At 43.0% G+C, this 21,292-nt stretch overlaps 1 protein-coding gene across 1 annotated transcript in view; it reads right to left on the reverse strand.

The window, feature by feature from the left end:
- Positions 1-16,156: 16,156 nt before the first annotated feature.
- The window catches only part of LOC149290525 (uncharacterized), a 28,470-nt gene continuing 23,334 nt past the window's right edge, over positions 16,157-21,292 (reverse strand). The window contains exons 3-4 of the mRNA XM_089489363.1: positions 20,889-21,009; positions 16,157-17,152 (exon numbers count right to left, since the gene is read on the reverse strand). Of these exons, the coding sequence (XP_089345489.1) occupies positions 16,350-17,152; positions 20,889-21,009 (924 nt within the window). The 3' untranslated portion in view covers positions 16,157-16,349. The remainder of the gene's footprint in view (positions 17,153-20,888; positions 21,010-21,292) is intronic.

The following is a 21,292-nucleotide window of genomic DNA, read 5'->3' on the forward strand; positions in this document are numbered from 1 at the left end:
ATAATTTCTAAATGGAACCCCTTAATATGTTTCAAAACAAGGATCTGAGCTGGTTCTCACCATTTCAGGTCTTAAAATCTGTCAGGTCCATGGCTGCCTCCCAATCCCCAAGGCGCCTCTCCTGGCCCTTCCCAGATTCCCTTCCTCTCTGCAAAGAGCTAGGCAATCCTGGCTTTGCTCCTGCTTTCCCCTCCTGGCTCCCATCTGCCTGAGCCCCTTCCCTTTTTCCATCCGCTCTACAACAGGGACGTAGCCAGGATTTTAGGAAGGGGGTCCAGACCAAATGCCACCATTATATTGGGGCTTGGGTGCGGCAGAACCCCCCCCCCTTGGCTACGTCCCTGTCTACAATCTTCCCTCTTGCCTATCTGCACCGCTTCAGCATCTCATTTTCAGCATCTCTTCCCTGCCTTTAAATATTTCACTTTCCCTCCGTCTATCTATTACAGACACATACCCACAGAGTGTGGTGCATAAAAGGGATTGTTTGAGGTCCATTTGTTGAGAAAGGCAGGATAATCAATATACAAATAACTCATTGGCAAAGGCAGAGCAAGGGGGCTGGGCCCGGACTCCAATTTTGGTGAGGGTCAAGGGCCAGGGAGGAGCCATAAAACATCTATAAGACAGGCAAGGACTACTGAGGGGGCCACCCCACATTGTATTGCTGGGGGGGGGGGGGATGAAATAATATTTTGCCCCTCAACATCCCACAGCATCCCTTTGGGGAAGTGGAGGCCATTTTGACACTGTTGGGCCCTCCCTGAGCCACTGCAGGCCCAAGAGAGGTCTTTCCACCAAGAAGACTCTTCAGAGCTTAAAAAGGATGGAAGAGGGGCCAAAAAAGGTAGGAAACTTGCTCAGGGATGTACTGAGGAACATTTGGGTGTGAAAAGCATTAATCTCCATGGCTTCTTTCCACAAAATCCTAGAATTGGCAGTTTAGGATGGAGTATTTACAATCCTTAGAAACTGTAGAGCAATAGTGCCTCACTGAACTACAGATTCAAATATTCTACAGGATGTTGCTATCACAATTAAACTACGCTTTAAAGGGCTCTAGGACTCCTAGTAGACCGGAAGTTGAACAAGGGCCAAAAGTGCGATGCGGCAGCTAAAAAGGCCAATGTGATTCTAGGCTGCATCAATACGAGTATAGTTTCTAGATCAAAGGAATTAATGGTGCCACTCTATTCTGCTTTGGTCAGGCCTCACTTGGAATAATCCTGTGTCCAGTTCTGGGCCCCACAATTCAAAAATGATCTTGACAAATATTCAGAGGGCAACCAAAGTGGTGAAGGCTCTGGAAACCATCAAGCTCTATGAGGAGCAGCATAGAGAGCTGGGTATGTTTATCCTGGAGAAAAGGAGATAAAAAGTGGATATGATATCCATGTTTAAATAGTTGAAAGGGTGTCATGTTGCGCAAGGAGCAGGCTTGCTTTTTGCTGCTACAGAGAAAAGGAGACACCACAATGGATGCAAGACACAGGGAAAGAGGTTCCACCTAAACATTAGGAGGACCTTTGTGACAGTAAGAGCTCTTTGACGGTGAATATACTCCCTCAGAGTTTGGTGGAGTCCTCTTCTTTGGAGGTCTTTAAAGAGAGGCTGGATGGCCATCTCTTGGGGGTGATTTGAATGTGTATTCCTACATGGCAGAAGGAGGTTCAACTGGATGGCCCTTGTGGTCTATTCCAACTCTATGATTCTATAATTCTAGTGGAACCAAAGCGACATGATAATATAGTATGAAAGGGCCCTCAGTCTTTATAGAAAGAGCCATGGATTCAGGTTCCTTACCTACAGAAGCCACATTCTCATAATTGTCCATCATTACATAATTGTACAAAAGTTTCTGTTTCTTCGTCAACAGATTCCATTCATCTTCGGAGAAATATACTGCCACATCTGCAAAGGTCACCTGAAATAGAAAAAAGCCCTCATCCAGAGAGTGACTAAGCAAAAGGGGAGGAAAGCACATGGTGCATATTCAAATATTAGTATTTCATCACTTCAGAATTCAGTACAGGATATAAACTTTAAATTCTGTTAGCAAGAAAAAAGCTACTGCCTTTGAGATCCACTTTGTCTCGAATCCTTTCAATATAATATAGGGCCTGTACAGACAGGCCAAAATAAAGCTACTTCAGGTCACTTTGGAGGTATGCTGTTTAAATGATGCATGCGTCCTAAGAGTCCAGACGCCACGCCAAAGCCACCCTCCAGTCCTAAGGACTTGAGTACGGCTATGGTGCAGCTTCTGGCCTCTTAGGATGCGTGTGTCATTTAAACAACATAACTCCAAAGTGACCCGAATCAGCTTTATTGTGGCTGTCTGTACGGGCCCATAATAAACAATATACAGTGGACCCTTGTTATATGCTGAGGTTCCAAGATCCCCCGTGTATAACAAAATCCGTGTATGTTCAAGTCCCATTAAACATAATGACATAGCAAAATGGTGTCCCTTATAAAAAATGGAAAATCAAGGTAAATTTATACTTTTTTGGAACATTTTCAAACCGTGTATGCTTGAATCCGTGTATAAAAAATCCATGTATAAGAAGGGCCGACTGCAATTTAGGCCATGGCTGGGCTATTGAGGATGAATTAGGATACTGACTATCCCAAAATATATAGTACAAGAAATGTCATTTTTAAAAAAGAGTTCTGGGGAGCACTCTGGACTTGAGGGCCACTGGGCCCACCCCCAATTTAGATCCAGAGAGGATCTCCCATATCCCCATCATTTCACAGACAGGAAAAGCAAGGCACATGTGTGCAAGCAACACCAGAAGGTGGTGAGGATGGCCCAAGTTTTTATGAGAAAGTTCACACAAGCTAGGAAAGGCACAGCAGTTTGCTTTTGCCTCAGCTTCCTGGCAAGGGAAGACCCTAGCAACTTATCTCCTCTCCTCACTCCCTTTTTGAATTGATGGGGTGCAAACTCCTTGGAAGTCATTTTGCAGCAAGCCAAGACAGCTGAGGAGAAGAGGCAAAGTGGGAGAAGGAGAGAGAAACCGGGACATCTTTGAAAGCCCCTGAAAAAGTGTGGTGACAGAGGATTAACCAGGACTTTCTCAGCCAAACTGGGACAATATGTTCTCCACTTGCTTTCATGAGCTGCCTCAGCACTGACACAAATGAAATTAATAGTCAGGATGGTGACTCACCAAAGAGTTGTTGTACTTCGACAGCCTCTTTCTCTTGGAGCCCAACTCCCTCTGCTTGGCCTCTGTGTTGGCCATTAGGTGGGAAGGGGTCCTGGTGGCCCTGCACTTGGGTCTCTTCCAGCAAAATATGCCCCAAAGCTGTGTACAAGGAGGCCGAGATGAAGTTCCTGAAAAAAGAGACTAGGATTAGGCTTGCTTTGTCACGAAACCCTGCATCACTCAAAGATACAGAGAACAACATGCTGCTAGTGAGATACGCAGGTGACATATGCATTCTTTGAGCCAATGCAGAGGTGAGCATCCCCTTCCTCCCTCTTCACCAAACAAAGCCCTCTGGACCTAGCATAGATTCACTGCAGCTCCCCCTACATAATAGCTTCTACATGTTAAAACGCTTTTGACGTTGCTATATTGCGCAACACATGAGGCAACACGTTAACATATGGCGCCAGATTCTCCACCTTGACTGTAGTCAGTAACTTGTGAGCTGAAGAAACACCTGTCGCTTTCTCAATGAGCAAAGAGACACTGTAATCTTCTCTCAGATGAGTCTTTTATACATATAAGAAGTTCCACTGTGTACAACACTATATACATTGACACCCTCCACCATCCACACCAGTAACAACCCACTCTGAGGCACACACTGTCTGACTCTTCCTCAGTGACAGTTGAGAATGACAGTTGACAGTTGCATCAACATTCCAATGATGCACTGTTTAAATGGTGACACATCTAACTGCCACTAGAGCTGTCAATGACTTCCACAACAGCTCCCCCTAGTGGCCACATGCATGTCATTTCCTCAGACCTGTTCACCATGGTCCTGACACTCCATGCCTTGTGAGAGTGGAGGGGGGTCAGGGGATGGGGAATTGGAGAGGACCCTGGCTATGTCCCTGTAGCTAGATGTAAAAGGAGCGCATCATCTGCTGAAACCTCCTGACCTCCCCAGTGGCCCTCAGAGGAGAATGCCTTCCTTTGGCTTCTGGCTAGAGAAACACAGCTGGATGCTTCTTCAATGCCTCGCACCCAAGACTCTAATCAGGCATGGAATGACCATGGAGCATGGCTTCCACAATTCCCATTTTTCATTTTGTAGTCCTTCTAATTTCACATCTATTTTAAACCTCTCCCTCATTTGATGATAAAGATACCAGTGACAATCTAGGCCAGATTCTTTAGGTTCTTCTTGTGTTTTGATCTCTAGTTTTCCTTGCAATCCTTTCAGTACATCCTTGTATCTCAACCATTTAGTTTTCTGGATACTTTTCTTCCCGAAAAGAGCCTCATGCGACAAATGCCATAAAGGTATTTTTGGACATATTCTACACTTGTTTTTCCCCCCTAGATCTTCAATAGAGCTTTTCTTACTAAATGATTTGAGCTTTATTTATTAACTTTCTCTTTGCCGTAAATTAGGTATTCATGCCACCCCAATCTTAAATGTTCACCCTCCAGACATAACAACTGTTCATTCTCTAACATAATCCATTGTCTAATCGAAACTAAACAACAAGCAGCATCATAAAGTTTTGAGTTTGGTAAACCCAGCCCTCCTCTACTTTTGTCATCACAAAGTATTTTCATTTTTATCGTGACTCTTTTTTAATTCCAAATAAATTTTGAGATTTCCTTTTGCCATAGATTCAATGGTTTTTCATTCTGGATGATGGGTATCGCTTGGAACAGAAACAGTATTTCAGGAAGGAAACTCATTTGGATCAGTGACATTTTTCCTAATAGCGATAAGTGTAATTTCCCCCATTTTTCTAGGTCTTTTCTGATTTCCTTCCATGTGTCTCATAGTTATTGTGAAATGGATCTGAGTTTTTATTTGTTAAATTTATCCCTAGATATTTAACTTTCTTTCCCATTTTAAATCCACTAATTTCTTCCAGGATTTGTTCTTCCTTTTCCCTATTTTTTTTATTAATGTTGTTTTGTCTCTGTTTCCTTTTAGTCCTGAATCATATTCCAATCCCACTATTACATCCAGCAATTGTCTTGTGCTCTTTTCTGGGTTCTCCAGGGAATACAAATGTCGCCTGAGAAGACTCTCATTTTGAAATTTTTATCCCATTGATCTTATTTTCTAATCTTATCCTATTATTCAGTGCTTCAAGGATCAGAATGAACAAAAGGGGTGATAGTGGGAAAGCTTGCCTTGTACCTTTAGAAATCTTAAATTTTTCTGTTTCTTTATAGTTAACAATTAGTTTGGCTCTTTGTCTTTATACATTGCCTTTATCCATCTTAAATAAGAAGCTCCTATTTCGATTTTTTCAACTGTGGCAAATAACATATCCCATCCTATGTTATTGAAGGCCTTTTCTAAATCAATAAAGATATGTACAAGTTTTTTCATTGTGCCTTTCAAAATATTCAATTATATTTAAGATGTTTTGTATGTTATCACTTTCCTTTAGATATTTAAGTTTATTCTGTATTTCTATTGCTTCTTCTGTATAGGTTTATGAGTGAAGATTGCATCCTGGATTATGCTCATTTTTGGGATATGAAGACCTATAGAAATTCAGCTGGGAGACGTGTGCTCTGACAAGAGACCCCTAACATCTGGGGTCCCTCAAGGAGCCATTCTGTCTCCCACGCTTTTTAACATTTACATGAAACCGCTGGGAGAGATCATCCGGAGACATGGGGCGCGGGGTTATCAGTACGCTGATGACACCCAAATAATTTTCTCTATGTCTCCGACTGATGCAGTGACCGGGGATGGCATCTCTCCTCTTGATGCCTGCCTAGACTCAGTAATGGGCTGGATGAGGGAAAACAGACTCAGCTTGAATCCAGAGAAAATGGAAGTACTCGTGATAGGTTCTCCTGGCCCAGGGATGGCGGTGGTTCCACCTGTCCTGAATGGGATCACGCTTCCTGTGAAGGACTCTGTACGCAGTCTGGGGGTGCTCCTTGACTCGTCGCTCCACCTTACATCTCAAGTGGATGCAACGGTCAGGAGCACCTGCTATCAGCTTCGGCTGATACACCAGCTGCGTCCCTACCTGAGCCGGGGGGACCTAGAAACAGTGGTACACGCTCTGGTAACCTCTCGGTTGGATTTCTGCAATGCGCTCTACATGGGGCAACCCTTGTACCATACCCAGAAGCTGCAATTAGTGCAAAATATGGCAGCAAGACTGGTCACTAACATACCTAGGACCAGTCATATAACACCGGACTTAAAAGACCTACATTGGCTGCCTATTCGCTTCTGGGCGCAATACAAGGTGTTGGTTATAACCTATAAAGCCCTAAATGGCTTGGGCCCAGAGTACTTAAAGGACCGCCTCTCTCCGTACAATCCGCCCCGCACACTCAGATCCACCGGGCAGCACTTGTTAAGAGTTCCGGAGGCTAGATTAGTTAATACCACCAGAAGGGCCTTTTCCACCTCGGTCCCTACCCTCTGGAACTCGCTGCCCATTGAGCTCCATTCAGCAACCTCCCTGGTCCAATTTAAGAAGGGGCTGAAAACGTTCTTCTTCAAGCAGGCTTACCCCTGATTCATTGCCCTGAGAGCCCCCTCCCCCCCCCCCCCCCGTTAGTAGTTGGTGATTTGGCACAAGTTCTTTTATTGTTTTAATTGCATTGTTTTTAATCTATATTGGATGTATGTTGTTATTGTTGTTAACCGCCCTGATGTTTCGAAGGGCGGTATATAAATAAAGTTTTTATTATTATTATTATTATTATTATTATTTATTTTATAAACCCAGTGAAACAAATACCTCACAAAGCTCTAGTAAACAACACAGACAAATACAGTCCCCACACAAAGGACTCACTGGCGCACTGTGTCTCTGGGGTCTGGAAATCTCACTTCCACCTTCTGGGAAGATAATGCTGCCAGAGACTGAATTTGGGGCTTTATGCCTGCAAAGCATGGGCTCACTCTCTCAGCTGCAACCCTTCCACACAATCCTGGACTTAAGCATTTAAGCAAAAGTCCTCTTCCAGCTCCAGGAATAAAGGCCTACCTTCAGTACAAAGACCCAGATTCCTGCAGCCCCAGAAAGGGCTCTTCTGTAGTCCTTTATGGCCGGAGCTTCCCTGGGTCAGAGGCCGTCTCCTCAGCCGTAGAGAAGGGTTGCTCTGAGTGCGAAGGAGGAGGAAGTCCACAGGGCTGAGGGAGGGAAGGCAATGGGAAAAGGTCAGTGCCAATGGCCATGGAGGGCAGAAGGTGACAATGCCTAGGAAACTCCTCTGAGTCCCAGCCCTAGGAATGAGTGGCAGGAGTGAGTCCAGGGGGCTGAGGGGGTCTCCTTTCCCAAAGGGGGAGGCAAGGACCGGTGGACCCTCCCCAGCTAGGGCCCAAAGGGAGGGTCTCTTTCCCCACCTCTCTCTCTCCCAGCCCCCAAAGCCCAGCCTCCCCACTGGCCCTGAGACCCTGCCTCCTCTTCCTCAGACCCCCACAGACCCCTTCCTTCTTTCCTTCCTTCCTTCCTTCTCCCCAAAATGGAGGGCCAGAGGCAGAAAGGGACACACTTCCTTTCTTTTGGCCCAAGGAGCCTGGCCTCCTTCTGACTCTGGAGCCTCAGCAGAGAAAGAGAAGCCTCTGTTCAACTGAGGCCTCAGAGAAGGTTCTGGAACATTATTCCCCACAGTCACAAGCAGCACAAAATGGCCACCAGAACACAAAATGGCTGGATCTGCCTGAGTAGTAGATACTCTAAGGAGATACCCATTATAAATAACAAAATATAACTAAAATATAAGTCCTACAAGATATTAAGAATCTTGCAGGTACAATATTTGTAAGTATATAATATTCAATTCATACAAGCTATTATAATAATAAATAGACCTAAATGTCCAATTCTGAGCCTAACTTCCAAGATCCGCTCTTTAACTCTCTCTCTCTCGATCTCCAACCGACACAATTCCCCCAACTGTCTCTTGGTCTCTCAGGCCTTATCTCTCCTTCTCACGGAAGCTTCCAGAAGAACCTTTATCTTGCTCTCTGATTGGTCAAGAGAGCCTTCCGTAGCAGTGATGTCACTCTGCATTTGCATAAACCTCCCTTTACTGCCTGAAGAAGACCTCCATTGACTGGGGCCCAGTCATTACACTTTCCCAAGGCAAGGCTTGCACCTATTTCCCAATGTTGTTCTTGGGGTCTGCCTTCCAGTTGTTTCCAGGTCTTATGGTGACCTTATGGGAGTCTCTGAAGGGGTTTTCTTGGCAGGTTCCTTCAGAGTGGGTTTCCCATGGCCATCCTCTGAGGCTGAGAGAGTGCAACTTTATCATCATCATCATCATCATCATCATCATCATCATTTATTTCTATAGCGCTGTAAATGTACACAGTGCTGTACATACAAATGATCAAGTCAATAAAAATAAAACCTGCCAATCTACAAAATATGTATAAAACAATAGGCAACAATATAATATAGAATTGGTTAAAATAAGCAAGCAACAATTTGAAACATCAACATCAACATGAGGGACGTTTTTGCCATGCTTCTGGGAAGCGAGTGGAGGACACCTCATCTTATGGCATTATATTGACCCTGGGGTCCCACAAAACATAGCGGAAATGCCCCTCACATTCCAAGATCACAAAAAGACCCCAGACATTTTTGACCGCTGTGGGTTACAGAGAAGTCCCTGATGCATTGAGCCGTGGGTCATGCTTTGCCCACCACATTTTAACCTGAAAGGGAAGCCCAGGGTGGGATGGGGAGAATCTGGTGTCACTTTTAAGGCATGTATTATTTAAGCATGAGCTGTTTTGCATCATTTCAAATGTGTATTTTTATTTCTTGCAACGTAGTAGGGCCCAGGGCAGTTCACCAATGCTCCCAGAAAGGGATTTCGGAGAGGACTACTTTGGGTTCTTGGTGGGAAGAAGCAGTTGTATTCCATGGGCACAAAAGGAAGGTCCCAGAAGGTCCAATGCTTCAGACAGCGACTCCTCCCCAACCGCAGAGGCCCTGCTCCTAGGTCTCTGGCCTCTCAGCCTGGAGAGACACAACTTCTTTTCCAGGGAGCTCTCCATTCGGCCTCCCTCTCTCCTCTCCCAAAATGGAGGACAAAAGAAGGTCCTGGCTACTAGGGTTGCCATAACTCTCTTCCACAAAACTCCAGACGCAAGTCTACAAAAGCATATACTACAACTTTTTTCACTCAGTTAGTCTCAAAGGTGGTACAAGATCCCTTAGGATACTGATATTCCTGAATAACATGGCTTATGGTTGAATCTGCACTGCAGAATTCATGCAGTTTGACATTGCTTTAACTGCCATTTCTCAATGCTATGGGATTCTGGGATTTGTAGTCTCTTTTCACACTAGAGCTCCCTGAGAGAGGCTACATAGCTCACAAAACTACAGATCCCAGATTTCCATAGAATTGAGCCATGGCAGTTAAAGCAGTGTTGAAATGCATGATTTCTGTAATGCAAATTGAACCTATGTCTTTGAATCCTAGCCCCTTGAAAGAGACCTTAGCAAAGGTAAGTACCCTTGACTTCTATGGGGCAGAGAGGGAGGGAGGGAGGGAGAAAAGCCCCAAACAGCCATGAGACGAAGAGGGATTCCTACTCTAGGGATCATATCCAGAGGTTGCCATGCTGGCTGGACCATACAGCAAACCACAATAACACCCACAATCCACAAAACAGGGATACCTTTAGTGGCCAGCCAAAATGCACAAAATAGATAAAACAAGCTTTTGAAGCTCAACTGGGTTCTTCATTGGGAAAAAGCGTTAAACATCAAACAGGAGAAAGGTATCACTGTTTTGTGCATTTTGGAGGTTATTGTTTGCAGTGTGGCCTAAATACCTTCTCCTGGATATGCTTTCTAGATTTCAGGATTCTGTACTTTTTAAAACTTTATTGGTAAAAGGGGGGGGGGGGACATATAGGACCATCAACAATAACACAGATACAATTAAAAGACTTGACAAATACAAATATTCACAAGCGACAAAACTTGTAAAACATACTAAATTACATTGAAACTCACCATACATCCAACCTCAGATTCCACAACAAACAAACTAAAAGACTTCCAAAGTTTATGTTCTTTGCTGCGTCTTTGTTTTCTCTTTATCTGTTGTTTGCCCTTCAGTCTTCCTTTCTTTTTTGATATAGTCCAGCACCTTATCCCAGTCTTCTATCAATCTATACATTTTAGTTTTGTTTTGTTTCTGTAAGATCCTTGTGAGTTTATCTGCTTCCAATGCATCAAATAGTCCTAACAGCCTTCCTCTACTTCAAGAACTTTCCTTTGTCTCCATTCTTTTGCTAGGGTCATCCTTGCTGTTTTTGCTAGGGTCATCCTTGCTGTTTTTGCTAGGGTCATCCTTGCTGTTTTTGCTAGGGTCATCCTTGCTGTTTTTGCTAGGGTCATCCTTGCTGTTTTTGCTAGGGTCATCCTTGCTGTTGTGTCACACCTTCCCCCGTCAATCACTGGGCAGTGAATCCTATCTTTCCCATGGCTCCCCACATTTCTCCTAACCTGATCCCCATTCGGCCTCTCCCTGTCTCCCTGCTTCCCTTCATCTGTTCCCTCTGGAACTGCCGCTCTGCTGCCCCTAAAGCGACAGCAATTCATGACCTTTCTCTCTCTAAATCCTTTAACCTCCTCACTCTCACAGAAACCTGGCTCCCAGCCCATGATACTACAACCTCCGCTGCCCTTTCTTTTGGTGGTCTCTCCTTCACCCACTCCAGCCGCCCTGAGGGTCGAGGAGGAGGGGTTGGTATCTTGCTATCTAACTCCTGCCAGTTTCAAGTTCTATCTTCCCCACCAGCTATCATTCCTCTTCTTTTGAGTTTCATCCTATTAGACTCTTTTCTCCTCTACAGCTCCGTGTTGCAGTTATCTATCGCCCTCCTGGTTCTGCCACCCAGTTCCTCTCAGACTTCGAATCATGGCTGACATTCTTTCTTTCAGATTCAGTCCCCACTTTGATCCTAGGTGACTTTAATATCCACGTTGATGATTCCAATAACCCGACAACATCTCGCTTTAACTCTCTCCTGGCTTCTTTTGGCCTCCAACCACACTCCAACTCTTCAACTCATTCTCTTGGTCACTGTCTTGACCTGGTTCTTGCTGCAAACTGCGCCATTTCTGACTACCTGGCAAATGACTTTCCACTTTCTGACCATCATTTAATCTCCTTTCCTCTAGATGGATTAGGGGGAAACATAGACAACTTAGCTAAAGAGATATCAGGAGTGAAAGTGGAGGTGGAGGAAGTATTAGAAAGAACGGAAAGTATGGAAAAAAAAACAGAAGAATTGGAAAAGGCTCAATTAAGGGAACAACAGAGTAATCTTCTGCAGCAGGTCAGATATAGGGAAAGGGCAATTAAAATTAGGGAAAGTAAAGAAGAACAAGACGAACAAATATATGACAAAATTATACCTATGCTGGCAAAATATGTGGATATTGAGGAGGATTTGATGGAGGCACAGATTGATAAGATATTTAGACTTAGCTCAAAGATAGCAAAGGAAAGGAAATTGGACAGACATTACGGTATGTTTTACAAGCTCAAGGATGAGAGAGCAAATATTGCAACGAAATTATGAGAAAAAATTGATTGTGGAAGATAGAATAGTGGAAATTTATAAGGATTTACCATTGCAAATAATTAGAAAGAGACAGGAATATAAATTCCTAACAATATTCTTTTGCAGTAAGAATGAGATACTGTACAGATGGGATAAGATAGAAGGAGTGATCTTTCATTACCATCAGAGGAGATATAGGATAAGTACAATAGAACAAGCAAAAGCCTTTTATGAGAGATTAAGCAGAGATAACAGAGAGCAAGAAGAAAGAAATAAAGAAAGGGACAAGAAGGAAGGAGAAAGTGTAAATAGACAAAGAGAAGAAAAGACCCAGAGAAAAGGGCGAGGAAGGAGAGATAATCTAGGGATTAAGGAGGTAAATACTGACAATTTGGGAAACAAAAGCTCAGAAGAGGGTTACTCAGGAGAGATAGGAAAGTCTACATAAAAGACATAAGAACCTCTCTAAAAGGAAAATGGGGCTTAAAATAGTTTCGTGGAATGTAAAAGGAATAAGCCAAGAGAGAAAGAGAAAGCATGTAATGCAGTATCTAGGGAAGAATAATTTTGATTTATTGTGTTTACAGGAAACAAAAATAAAAGATGGAGATATAAAATATTTGAGAAATAGTAAATTGGGGACATTATTTTGTGCCACAGTAAATAAAAGGAAGAGGGGAGTTGCAATCTTTGTGAATAAAAGGTATGCAGCAAAGCTACTGAAGAAAGATAAAGACGGTAGATTCTTGTGTGTGGAGATTTTGATAGATAATGTTAAATCTGTACTGATTAATGTTTATGGGCCATTAGAGAAGAAGGAAACCTTTTACAGAAATTTGGCGGAGGTTAAGAGAGAAGTTGATAATGACAAATTAATCTTGACAGGAGATTTCAATGGAGTTCGAAATCCAATTTGGGACAGGAAATCCCAGAAAAAAGTAATTAAGAAAAGACAAGGAAAATTACCAAGAGGTTTTTTGTTTTAAAAGAGGAATTTAATTTGTTAGATGTTTGGTCACATTGTAATGGGAACAAAGGAGGGTATACCTTCTATTCAGATGCACATAAATCCTTCTCAAGGTTGGATATGTTTTTCGTGACGAAGCAACTGGTTACTAAAGTGAAAAAAATGGAAATTTGGCCAAGGACGATGTCGGATCATAATATGATAGAGCTGGAATTAAATATAAATTGGGACAAAAATATAGGATGGAGAATGAAAGAGGATATCCTAGATGACGAAGAATTTGTAAATAAGGTAAAGAGAGAGTTAAAGATGTTTTTCAAAGAAAACAGTGGAAAGGAGGTAAAAATGAAGGTTGTATGGGATACTAGTAAGGCATTTGTAAGGGGACTATTTATACAAAGAACAATGGAAATAAAAAATTAGAAAAGCAGAAAGAGGAAAAAATTAGGAATGAATTTAAAATTAGAGAGCAAAAACTACAACAAACAAAAGGGGATAAAAATAATGAATGAAATAAAACTATTGAAAGAACAATTAGAGAAAAAAAATGACAGTGGAAATAGCTATAAATTTAAGAAGATCAACGCAAAATCAATTTGAGAATGCTAATAAAATAAGCCGACGGATGGCTAATAGATTAAAGAATGAGAGAGAAAAGAAAATGATAACTAAAATTAAACAAAATAACACAATCATAACGGAACAAGGGAAAATTAAAAATACTTTCACTATATATTTTGAAAAATTATTTGAGGAAAAAGGTGAGCAGATATATTCAGAAAATCAGTTAATAGAAATAATTGATAAATATAATGAAATAAAATTAAGATCAGAACTATAGTGTTTTGGTCTTCAGCTTCCAGGACTGGGTGCAGTTAGCATATCAACTGAAGGAGATAATAGGCACTCCTCGCCGTCACATGTATCTGAGCTGACATCTGGAGTGATGGATCCAGGAGCATCCCCCAAACTACTAACATAGTCCTTTAGGGAAAGTGTGACCCCTTATACAGGTGGATCACACGTGTCAAACCTCCATACCTGGATTAGGATCTCCAGCATTACGCAGCTCTGTCTTATCTGGATTCAGCTTCATTCTGTTTTTTTCTCACCCAGCCCATTAATTCTTCAAGACATTCATTCAGAGGGGAGATGCCTTTCTTAGTTGACGCTGAAGTCCGGGACATGGAGAGATATATCTGGGATTCCTCAGCGTACTGATAACATCCAATGCCATGTCTCCAGATGATCTCTCCCAGCAGCTTCATGTTTATGTGTCCTAAGGAACATCAGATTTAAGCTCCCTCTTAGAGGACCAACTATCCCCAAGAATCTCCATCTAGAATAGGACCAGAACCACTGCAATGCATTGCCTCCTCGTCCCCAATTCCTTCAGACGTTCAAGAAAGATGCCATGGTTGATGGTATCGAAGGACCCTGAGAGATCCAAAAGCACCAGCAGGGTTGCACTTCCCCTATCCATACTCAAGCGGAGATAATCTACTAAGGCGACCATAACAGTCTCGACTCCGTATCCCATCCTGAAGCCAATTTGAAATGGGTCTAGATAATCTGTTTCATCCAAGACCACGTGGAGTTGAAGAGCAACAGCTTTCTCAATCACCTTGTTTAGAAATGGAAGATGGGAGACCGGTCTGTATTTGTTCATGTCCAAGGGATTTAGGGAGGGCTTTTTCAGAAGCGGCTGTACCACCGCTTCATTTATGGAAGATGGAAAATAGCCCTCCCTCAGAGATGCATCTATGATATATCTCAGGTGAGTCCTAAGTGCATCTCCTCCTTGGATGACTAGCCATGAAGGGCAAGGGTTGAGAGGGCAAGTTGTCTTCTTCACACTTCCAAGGAGCTTGTCCATGTCTTCAGTACTCACAGATTTAAATTCATCCAGGATGATCCCATTCACAGAGTCACTGGACACCTCACCTATAGCATCAGCAATAATGTCAGCATCCAAGTTGGCTCTTATCTGAGAGATTTTATTTGCAAAATGGTCATTTAAAGCATCACAGTGAGCTGTGGAAGGCTCTAATAATGGGTTCTGGGGGGGGGGGAGTGCCTGAGTCAGGTCCCAGATTCCCCCCTCCCCCCCCCCCCCCCGAATAATGTTGTTTCCAATGCTATTGAAGCCTATGCTGTGTGGTGCTCTTTATTTGGCACAAAAATCTTCTCCAAATGAGGCATCAGAAGGGAGGGACTCTCCTCTGCCCCACTTTCCAGGATGGAGGGGGCTCCTCAAAGCCCTTTTTATCTTTGGATCCCCCTCCATGGTCATGCCTCTCTCCAATGGTCCCCCCCTGTCCTCTCTTCTCATGATAACCCCCAAGTACCAGGGCCCCAAGGAATCCCCCGAGGAGGGGGCAGGGAAGGAAAGAGGGAGAGGAGACCTGGCAGGTCCCCTACGTTTTGGTTGGGGGGAGAAGAGGGGATTCCTTCTTCTTATAATCCCCAAGCCCCCCCCCCCCCCCCGAAGACATTCCAGCCATTCCTCTGAACAAACAACGGTTTCCCCCCATTTCCATCCTTCCTTCCCTCAGAACAGAGTGTGAGGGCAGCAATGGCTTTAGGGCTGAGACTGTGCATGCGCACATACATCCAAAGACCCCTTCTGATCATGCGCAGGGATCACCAGGGCTTTACTGCTCCTGCTGTTTATTCCATTGGCGGCCTTTGAGGGAAGGGAAGGAGTGTGCCGGGGGTTCAGCGACCTCCCCTTCCTTCCTTATTTAGAGGACACTTCGAAGAGGCCACAATGGAGCCCAGGAAAGGCAAGAAAGGAAGGCTCTGCATTGGAAATAAAGTCTATGTATACTGTATGTATGTAGATATAATACACACACACAGACACACACACACACAAACACACATATATACATATATATATATAAATGTATGTGTGTTTGCCTCTGCTGTTCTTATAGCTGGGAATGGAGATGATGGCTGAGGAGAGAAGAAAGGGTAAATTTTGTGCAAATGCAGAACTTCTGTACACCAATGAGTCCAGTCTGTTGAAACAACAAAGAATTTTATTGAGAACACATAGTCAGAAATTCAGCGTTTACGTCAGAACTGCCCACTCCAATCCAAACAATACATTAAAACCCCCAAACCTAAAACTCCACCCTCTTAAAACCTAGCCCCCACCTTCAATTCCCACAGTCTAGGCCCCACAGGTAACAAGCCCCCCTTTGCCATTCCCAGAAACTAGCCACCTTCCTGTTAATATCAGCCTCCACTTTCTTCAGCCAACATCCCACAAATTTCAAACGCTATCATTCCCAAAACTATTCTAACCAACTGCAACAAATCCCAGCCCCCATTTAGCTAACTTATACCACGAACCACAATCCCCAGCCAAAGTTACAACCTGAAACAATTATCTATTCTATTAGCAATTAAAACCTAAATCTAACAAAATACAATTTTAAAACATAAACAGACATATGGACAGAAAAACAAAATCACAAGGGCCTTTTCTTAGCACAGCAGGATTGCAAATATATTTTTTGTATTCCTTATTGACAAAAATAATGTTAGTTCACTGCTGGCATTTTTATGGCTTCTCTCCAGTGTGGACTCTTTGATGTCTCACTAGGTCTGACTTCTGAGAAAAACATTTCCCACAATGCTGGCATTTCTATGGCTTCTCTCCAGTGTGGACTCTCTGATGTGTCACTAGGAATGACTTGCGAGAAAAAAAATTGCCACAATGCTGGCATTTGTATGGCTTCTCTCCTGTGTGGACTCTCTGATGTGTCACTAAGTGTGACTTCTGAGGAAAACTTTTCTCACAATGCTGGCATTTGTATGGCTTCTCTCCAGTGTGGACTCTCTGATGTGTCACTAGGTTTGACTTCGAAATAAAACATTTCTCACAATGCTGGCATTTGTATGGCTTCTCTCCTGTATGGACTCTCTGATGTGTCACTAGGTCTGACTTCTGAGAAAGACATTTCCCACAATGCTGGCATTTGTATGGCTTCTCTCCAGTGTGGACTCTTTGATGTCTCACTAGGTGTGACTTCATAGAAAGACATTTCCCACAATGCTGGCATTTGTATGGCTTCTCTCCTGTGTGGACTCTCTGATGTGCCACTAGGACTGACTTCATATAAAAACATTTCCCACAATGCTGGCATTTGTATGGCTTCTCTCTTGTGTGGACTCTCTGATGTTTCACAAGGCTTGACTTCTGAGGAAAACCTTTCCCACAATGCTGGCATTTGTATGGCTTCTCCCCTGTGTGGACTCTCTGATGTGTCTCTAGGTTTGACTTCTGAGAAAAACATTTCCCACAATGCTGGCATTTGTATGGCTTCTCTCCTGTATGGACCCTTCGATGCATGACAAGGATTGACTTGTAAGCAAAATGTCTCCCACAATGCTGGCATTTATGTGACTTCTTTCCTGTGTGGATTCTCTCATGACTCAAATATTTTTCTGTAAAGAAGCACAGTGACAGATAAGACTGAAAATCAGCGTTAAGAGAGGAGGGTGTTACCCATGATTTAGCCCTCATTAACCCCTCCTTATTAGAGATTAAATTAAGAGAGTTTCTGTTAGTAACCCAAGGAAGACCGTACTACTTATGCCCCTAAATCCATGGAACAATTGTATCCTTATTTATAGGAGTTAACAAAGAAGAGATTGGAGGGGGACTTAAGGGAATCACTGGAAGCAGATAGTCAGAAAAAGGAATGTTGCAAAAATATTCTATTAAACATGTGGAGAAATATTTTGATTGGCAAGTGGCATTATATCCTGTGAGACTGCCATAAAGTCCTGAGTCAGAGACCAAGGCATGATGGAAGCTAACTGCAGAGGTCCCTTCATGCTGTGTGGCACCAGGAGATGACTCACAACCAATACAGTATACAGCTCACATGTGGATTGGTGTGGATTAGAGTTGTGTGTACAAGGGATGGTGAAGTTGATGGAAGTCGGAGAGGAGAGCTTGCAAATAATTGTATTATTAGGAGCAGGTAACTGTTAAAGTTGCCAGATATTGTGCATCTGCGATCATTTGTAGCAGATTTTTTTTTGAACAGATGTAGAAACACCCATGTAATATCTTGAAATAATTATGACCAAGAGTCAGGCTATTACATTTTTATACAACTTCCATTTTGGAATTAATAGGATTGTATACGGTGTTTTCTGCACTATATCCATTTGACTGTTCTGTTTTATATGAATCATTTTAGAAGTTTGAAGTTAATGAGTGGGTTGCCACTATAAACACTATAAACACGCCATGTGCAGCTTGTATTCTGCTTGAAATGTTATATAACTCAGCTTGGGAGATACTCGATTAGGATACAACTTTCTAAGCAACCGTGCCAAAGCCACTATTTTAAGTCTATATTTCTCAAAGTTATTTGGGACAATTTTTACCTGCCAGGTTTAGGATTTCATTTTATGGATTGATGTTTACCCTTATTGCTACAATGCAAATTACTTCTTGTGATGCTTTGTGTGTTTTTCAAGCTAGGCGATCCTGGCTTTGCTCCTGCCTTCCCCTCCTGGCTCCCAGAGGCCTGATCCCCTTCCTTTTCTCCCTCCGCTCTCCAACCCTGCCTCTTGCCCATCTGCACTCCTTTACGATTTGACCTTCAGCATCTCTTCCCTGCCTTTCTGTTTTTCACATTGCCTCCATCTCTCTATCACAGATACACATCCACAGAGTGTGATGCACAAAAGGGACACTTTGAGGCTCATTTCTTGAGAAAGGCAAGACAATCATTATACAACTAATGCATTAGGAAAGGCAGAACAAGGAGTCTGGGACCTGGTTTCTGATATTAGTGAGGGTCAAGTGTGAGGGATGAGCCTTAAAACAACCTTAAGCCATCTCTAAGACAGGGATGAACTACTGTTGGGAAGTGGGGTGGTCACATTGGACCCCAGGGGATCTCAGGGGAAACCCCAAATTGTGTTGCCTAAAAATATGGTATAATGTTTTGCCCCTCAATATCCCACAGCATCCCTTTGTGGAAGTGGAGGCCATTTTGCCACTGTTGGGCCCTCTCTGATCCATTGCAGGGCCAAGGGAGGCCTTTTTCCCCATGAAGCCTCTCCAGAGCCTCAAAAGGCTGGAAGAGGGGCCACAAAAGCCAGGAAACTTGCTCAGGAATGGGCTGAGGACCATTTAGGGGCAAAAGGCATTAATCTCCATGGCTCCTTCCCACAAAATTCCAGAATTGGCAGTTTAGGATTGGATATTGAGAATCCTTACAAAGTGGAGAACAATAGTGCCTCACTAAAACTAGAAATTCCAAGATTCCACAGGAAGTTGTTATGACAATTAAATTATGTGTGAAAGGGAACTAGGAATGGTAGTAGAGCACAAGTTGAACATGTGTCAACAGTGTGATGCAGCAGCTAAAAAGGCCAATGTGATCCTAGGCTGTATCAATAGGAGTATAGTGTCAAGATCAAGGGAAGTAATAGTTCCACTCTATTCTGTTTTGGTCAGGGCTCACTTGCAATGATTCTGTGTCCAGTTCTGGGCACCACAATTCAAACAGATGTTGAGAAACTGGAGCATGTCCAGAGGAAGGAAACCAAAATGGTGAATGGTCTGGAAACCATGCTCTCTGAGGAATGACTTAGGGAGCTGGATACGTTTAGCTTGGAGAAGAGAAGGTTAAGAGTGGATATGACAGCCCTGTTCAAGTATTTGAAGAGATACTGAGTATGGAGCAAGCTTGCTTTCTGCTGCTCTAGAACAAAGGACACAGAACAATGGACGCAAGAGTTAGGAAGGATCGAATCAGGGGAATTTAATTAGCTCACATTTACAAGAGGTGTGTCCTAACAACGCACGCAGCGGATTGGGTCCCTATGTGTATACCAGAGGTCATATAGACCAACCCCAAGAAACAGAGATTGCAATGTCAATGAGTTGCAAATAAAATATAAACATTTAATAAAGCCACACAACCAAAAAGGGATCACACACGCACACGCACATTCAATGCTAAAGCAAGGGAGGGGAAGAGTTGGGGGTAAAGGAGAAAGGATAGAGGCACCGTTGAAATATTTACCTTAGGAGTCTTCTCCAAGCGACAGATGTGAGGGATGTTGGTAAGTGAACACGGCAGCGGGGAACAGAAAGCAAGCGGCAACCGCGATGGCTAGGAGCTAAGTTCCAGCGGGCTAAGCTAACAAGAGGCCCGAAAGAGACAGTGGGCTTTGGCTTGCCTAAGTGATTTCAGCAGGGAACAGTGCCCAAGAGAGCTCCGGATCTGTAGCTCACAAAGCCCAAAGGAGGGCTGGAATCTGGATCTTATTTATACTGCGAAACGTAACCTCAGGCTATAACTACCTGCGGAACAAAGGTCTTCATGGCTATCTACAGTATTGACTAAGACTAAAGTTAAACAATGGATACACAAAAGGGTCTGCCACTTCTTTGGGAGAAGAGTACTATGTAGATGGCTGGGTACTTAATACCATCAATAGGTGAGGCAAACTTCCTTTGTCCTCATTCAGGTTGCCTGCGACAATGGCAACTCCCAGAACTGGTTTTAAAGGTTTAAATCTACCTTTCTGCTTTAGCCATGGCCTGCTAGGCTTGTCTGGCTACGTGGTCAGCTCGCTTTTGGGATAATGGCGGCTGTGATGGGGTCAGTCAGGCGTCATGATTTTTGATCGCTTGGTACCCAAAATTTATATAAATCCAAACTCGATCACACAAGCCACAGGAAAAAAGGTTCCACCAAAATATTAGGAGGAACTTCCTGACAATAAGAGCTATTCAACAGTGGAATATACTCCATCAGAGCATGGTGGCATCGCATTATGGTTATTATTATTATTAATTTCAAATTAATGGACATGGCACAATGGATGCAAGCCACAGGGACAAGAGATTCCACTTAAACCTTAGGAGGAACTTCCTGATAGTAAGAGCTCTTCAAAAGTGGAATATACTCCCTCAGAGTTTGGTGGAGTCTCTTTCTTTGGAGGTCTTTAAACAGAGGCTGGATGGCCATCTCTTGGGGGTGCTTTGAATGTCTATTCCTGCATGGCAGAATATTGAACCGGATGGTCCTTGTGGTCTATTTCAACTCTTTGATTTTATAATTCTAAAGTGGAATAATAGCACTCTGACAGTGAATTATGAAAGGGCCCTCAGTCTTCAAAGGAAGTGAAATGGATTCAGGTTCCTTACCCACAGAGGCTACATTTCCATAATTCTCCATCATCACATAACTGTACATCAGTCTCTGTTTCTTCGTTAACAGTTTCCATTCCTCCTCAGTGAAATATACAGCCACATCCGCAAAGGTCACCTGCAAAAGGGGAGGAAAGCACATGGTGCATTGCAAATATTATTTCAACACTTCAGAATTCAGTCCAGGAAATAAACTTTAAATTCTGCAAGAAAGCAAAAAGCTACAGCCTTTGAGATCCAGTTTGTCTCGAATCCTTTCAATATAATATACAATATGATAAACAATATAATTTCGGCCATTTCTGGAATATTATTGATTGATTAACATACTGGCTATTCCAACATGTATATTAGTTTTCATTTAGCCATATTTCACCTAATTTCAGAGGCAAATTTCATTT

This window comes from Sceloporus occidentalis, unplaced genomic scaffold, assembly GCF_023333645.1.
Source record: "Sceloporus occidentalis isolate IW3139 unplaced genomic scaffold, rSceOcc1.0.p SCAF_39, whole genome shotgun sequence".
In the NCBI taxonomy this organism is placed as follows: Eukaryota; Metazoa; Chordata; class Lepidosauria; order Squamata; family Phrynosomatidae; genus Sceloporus; species Sceloporus occidentalis.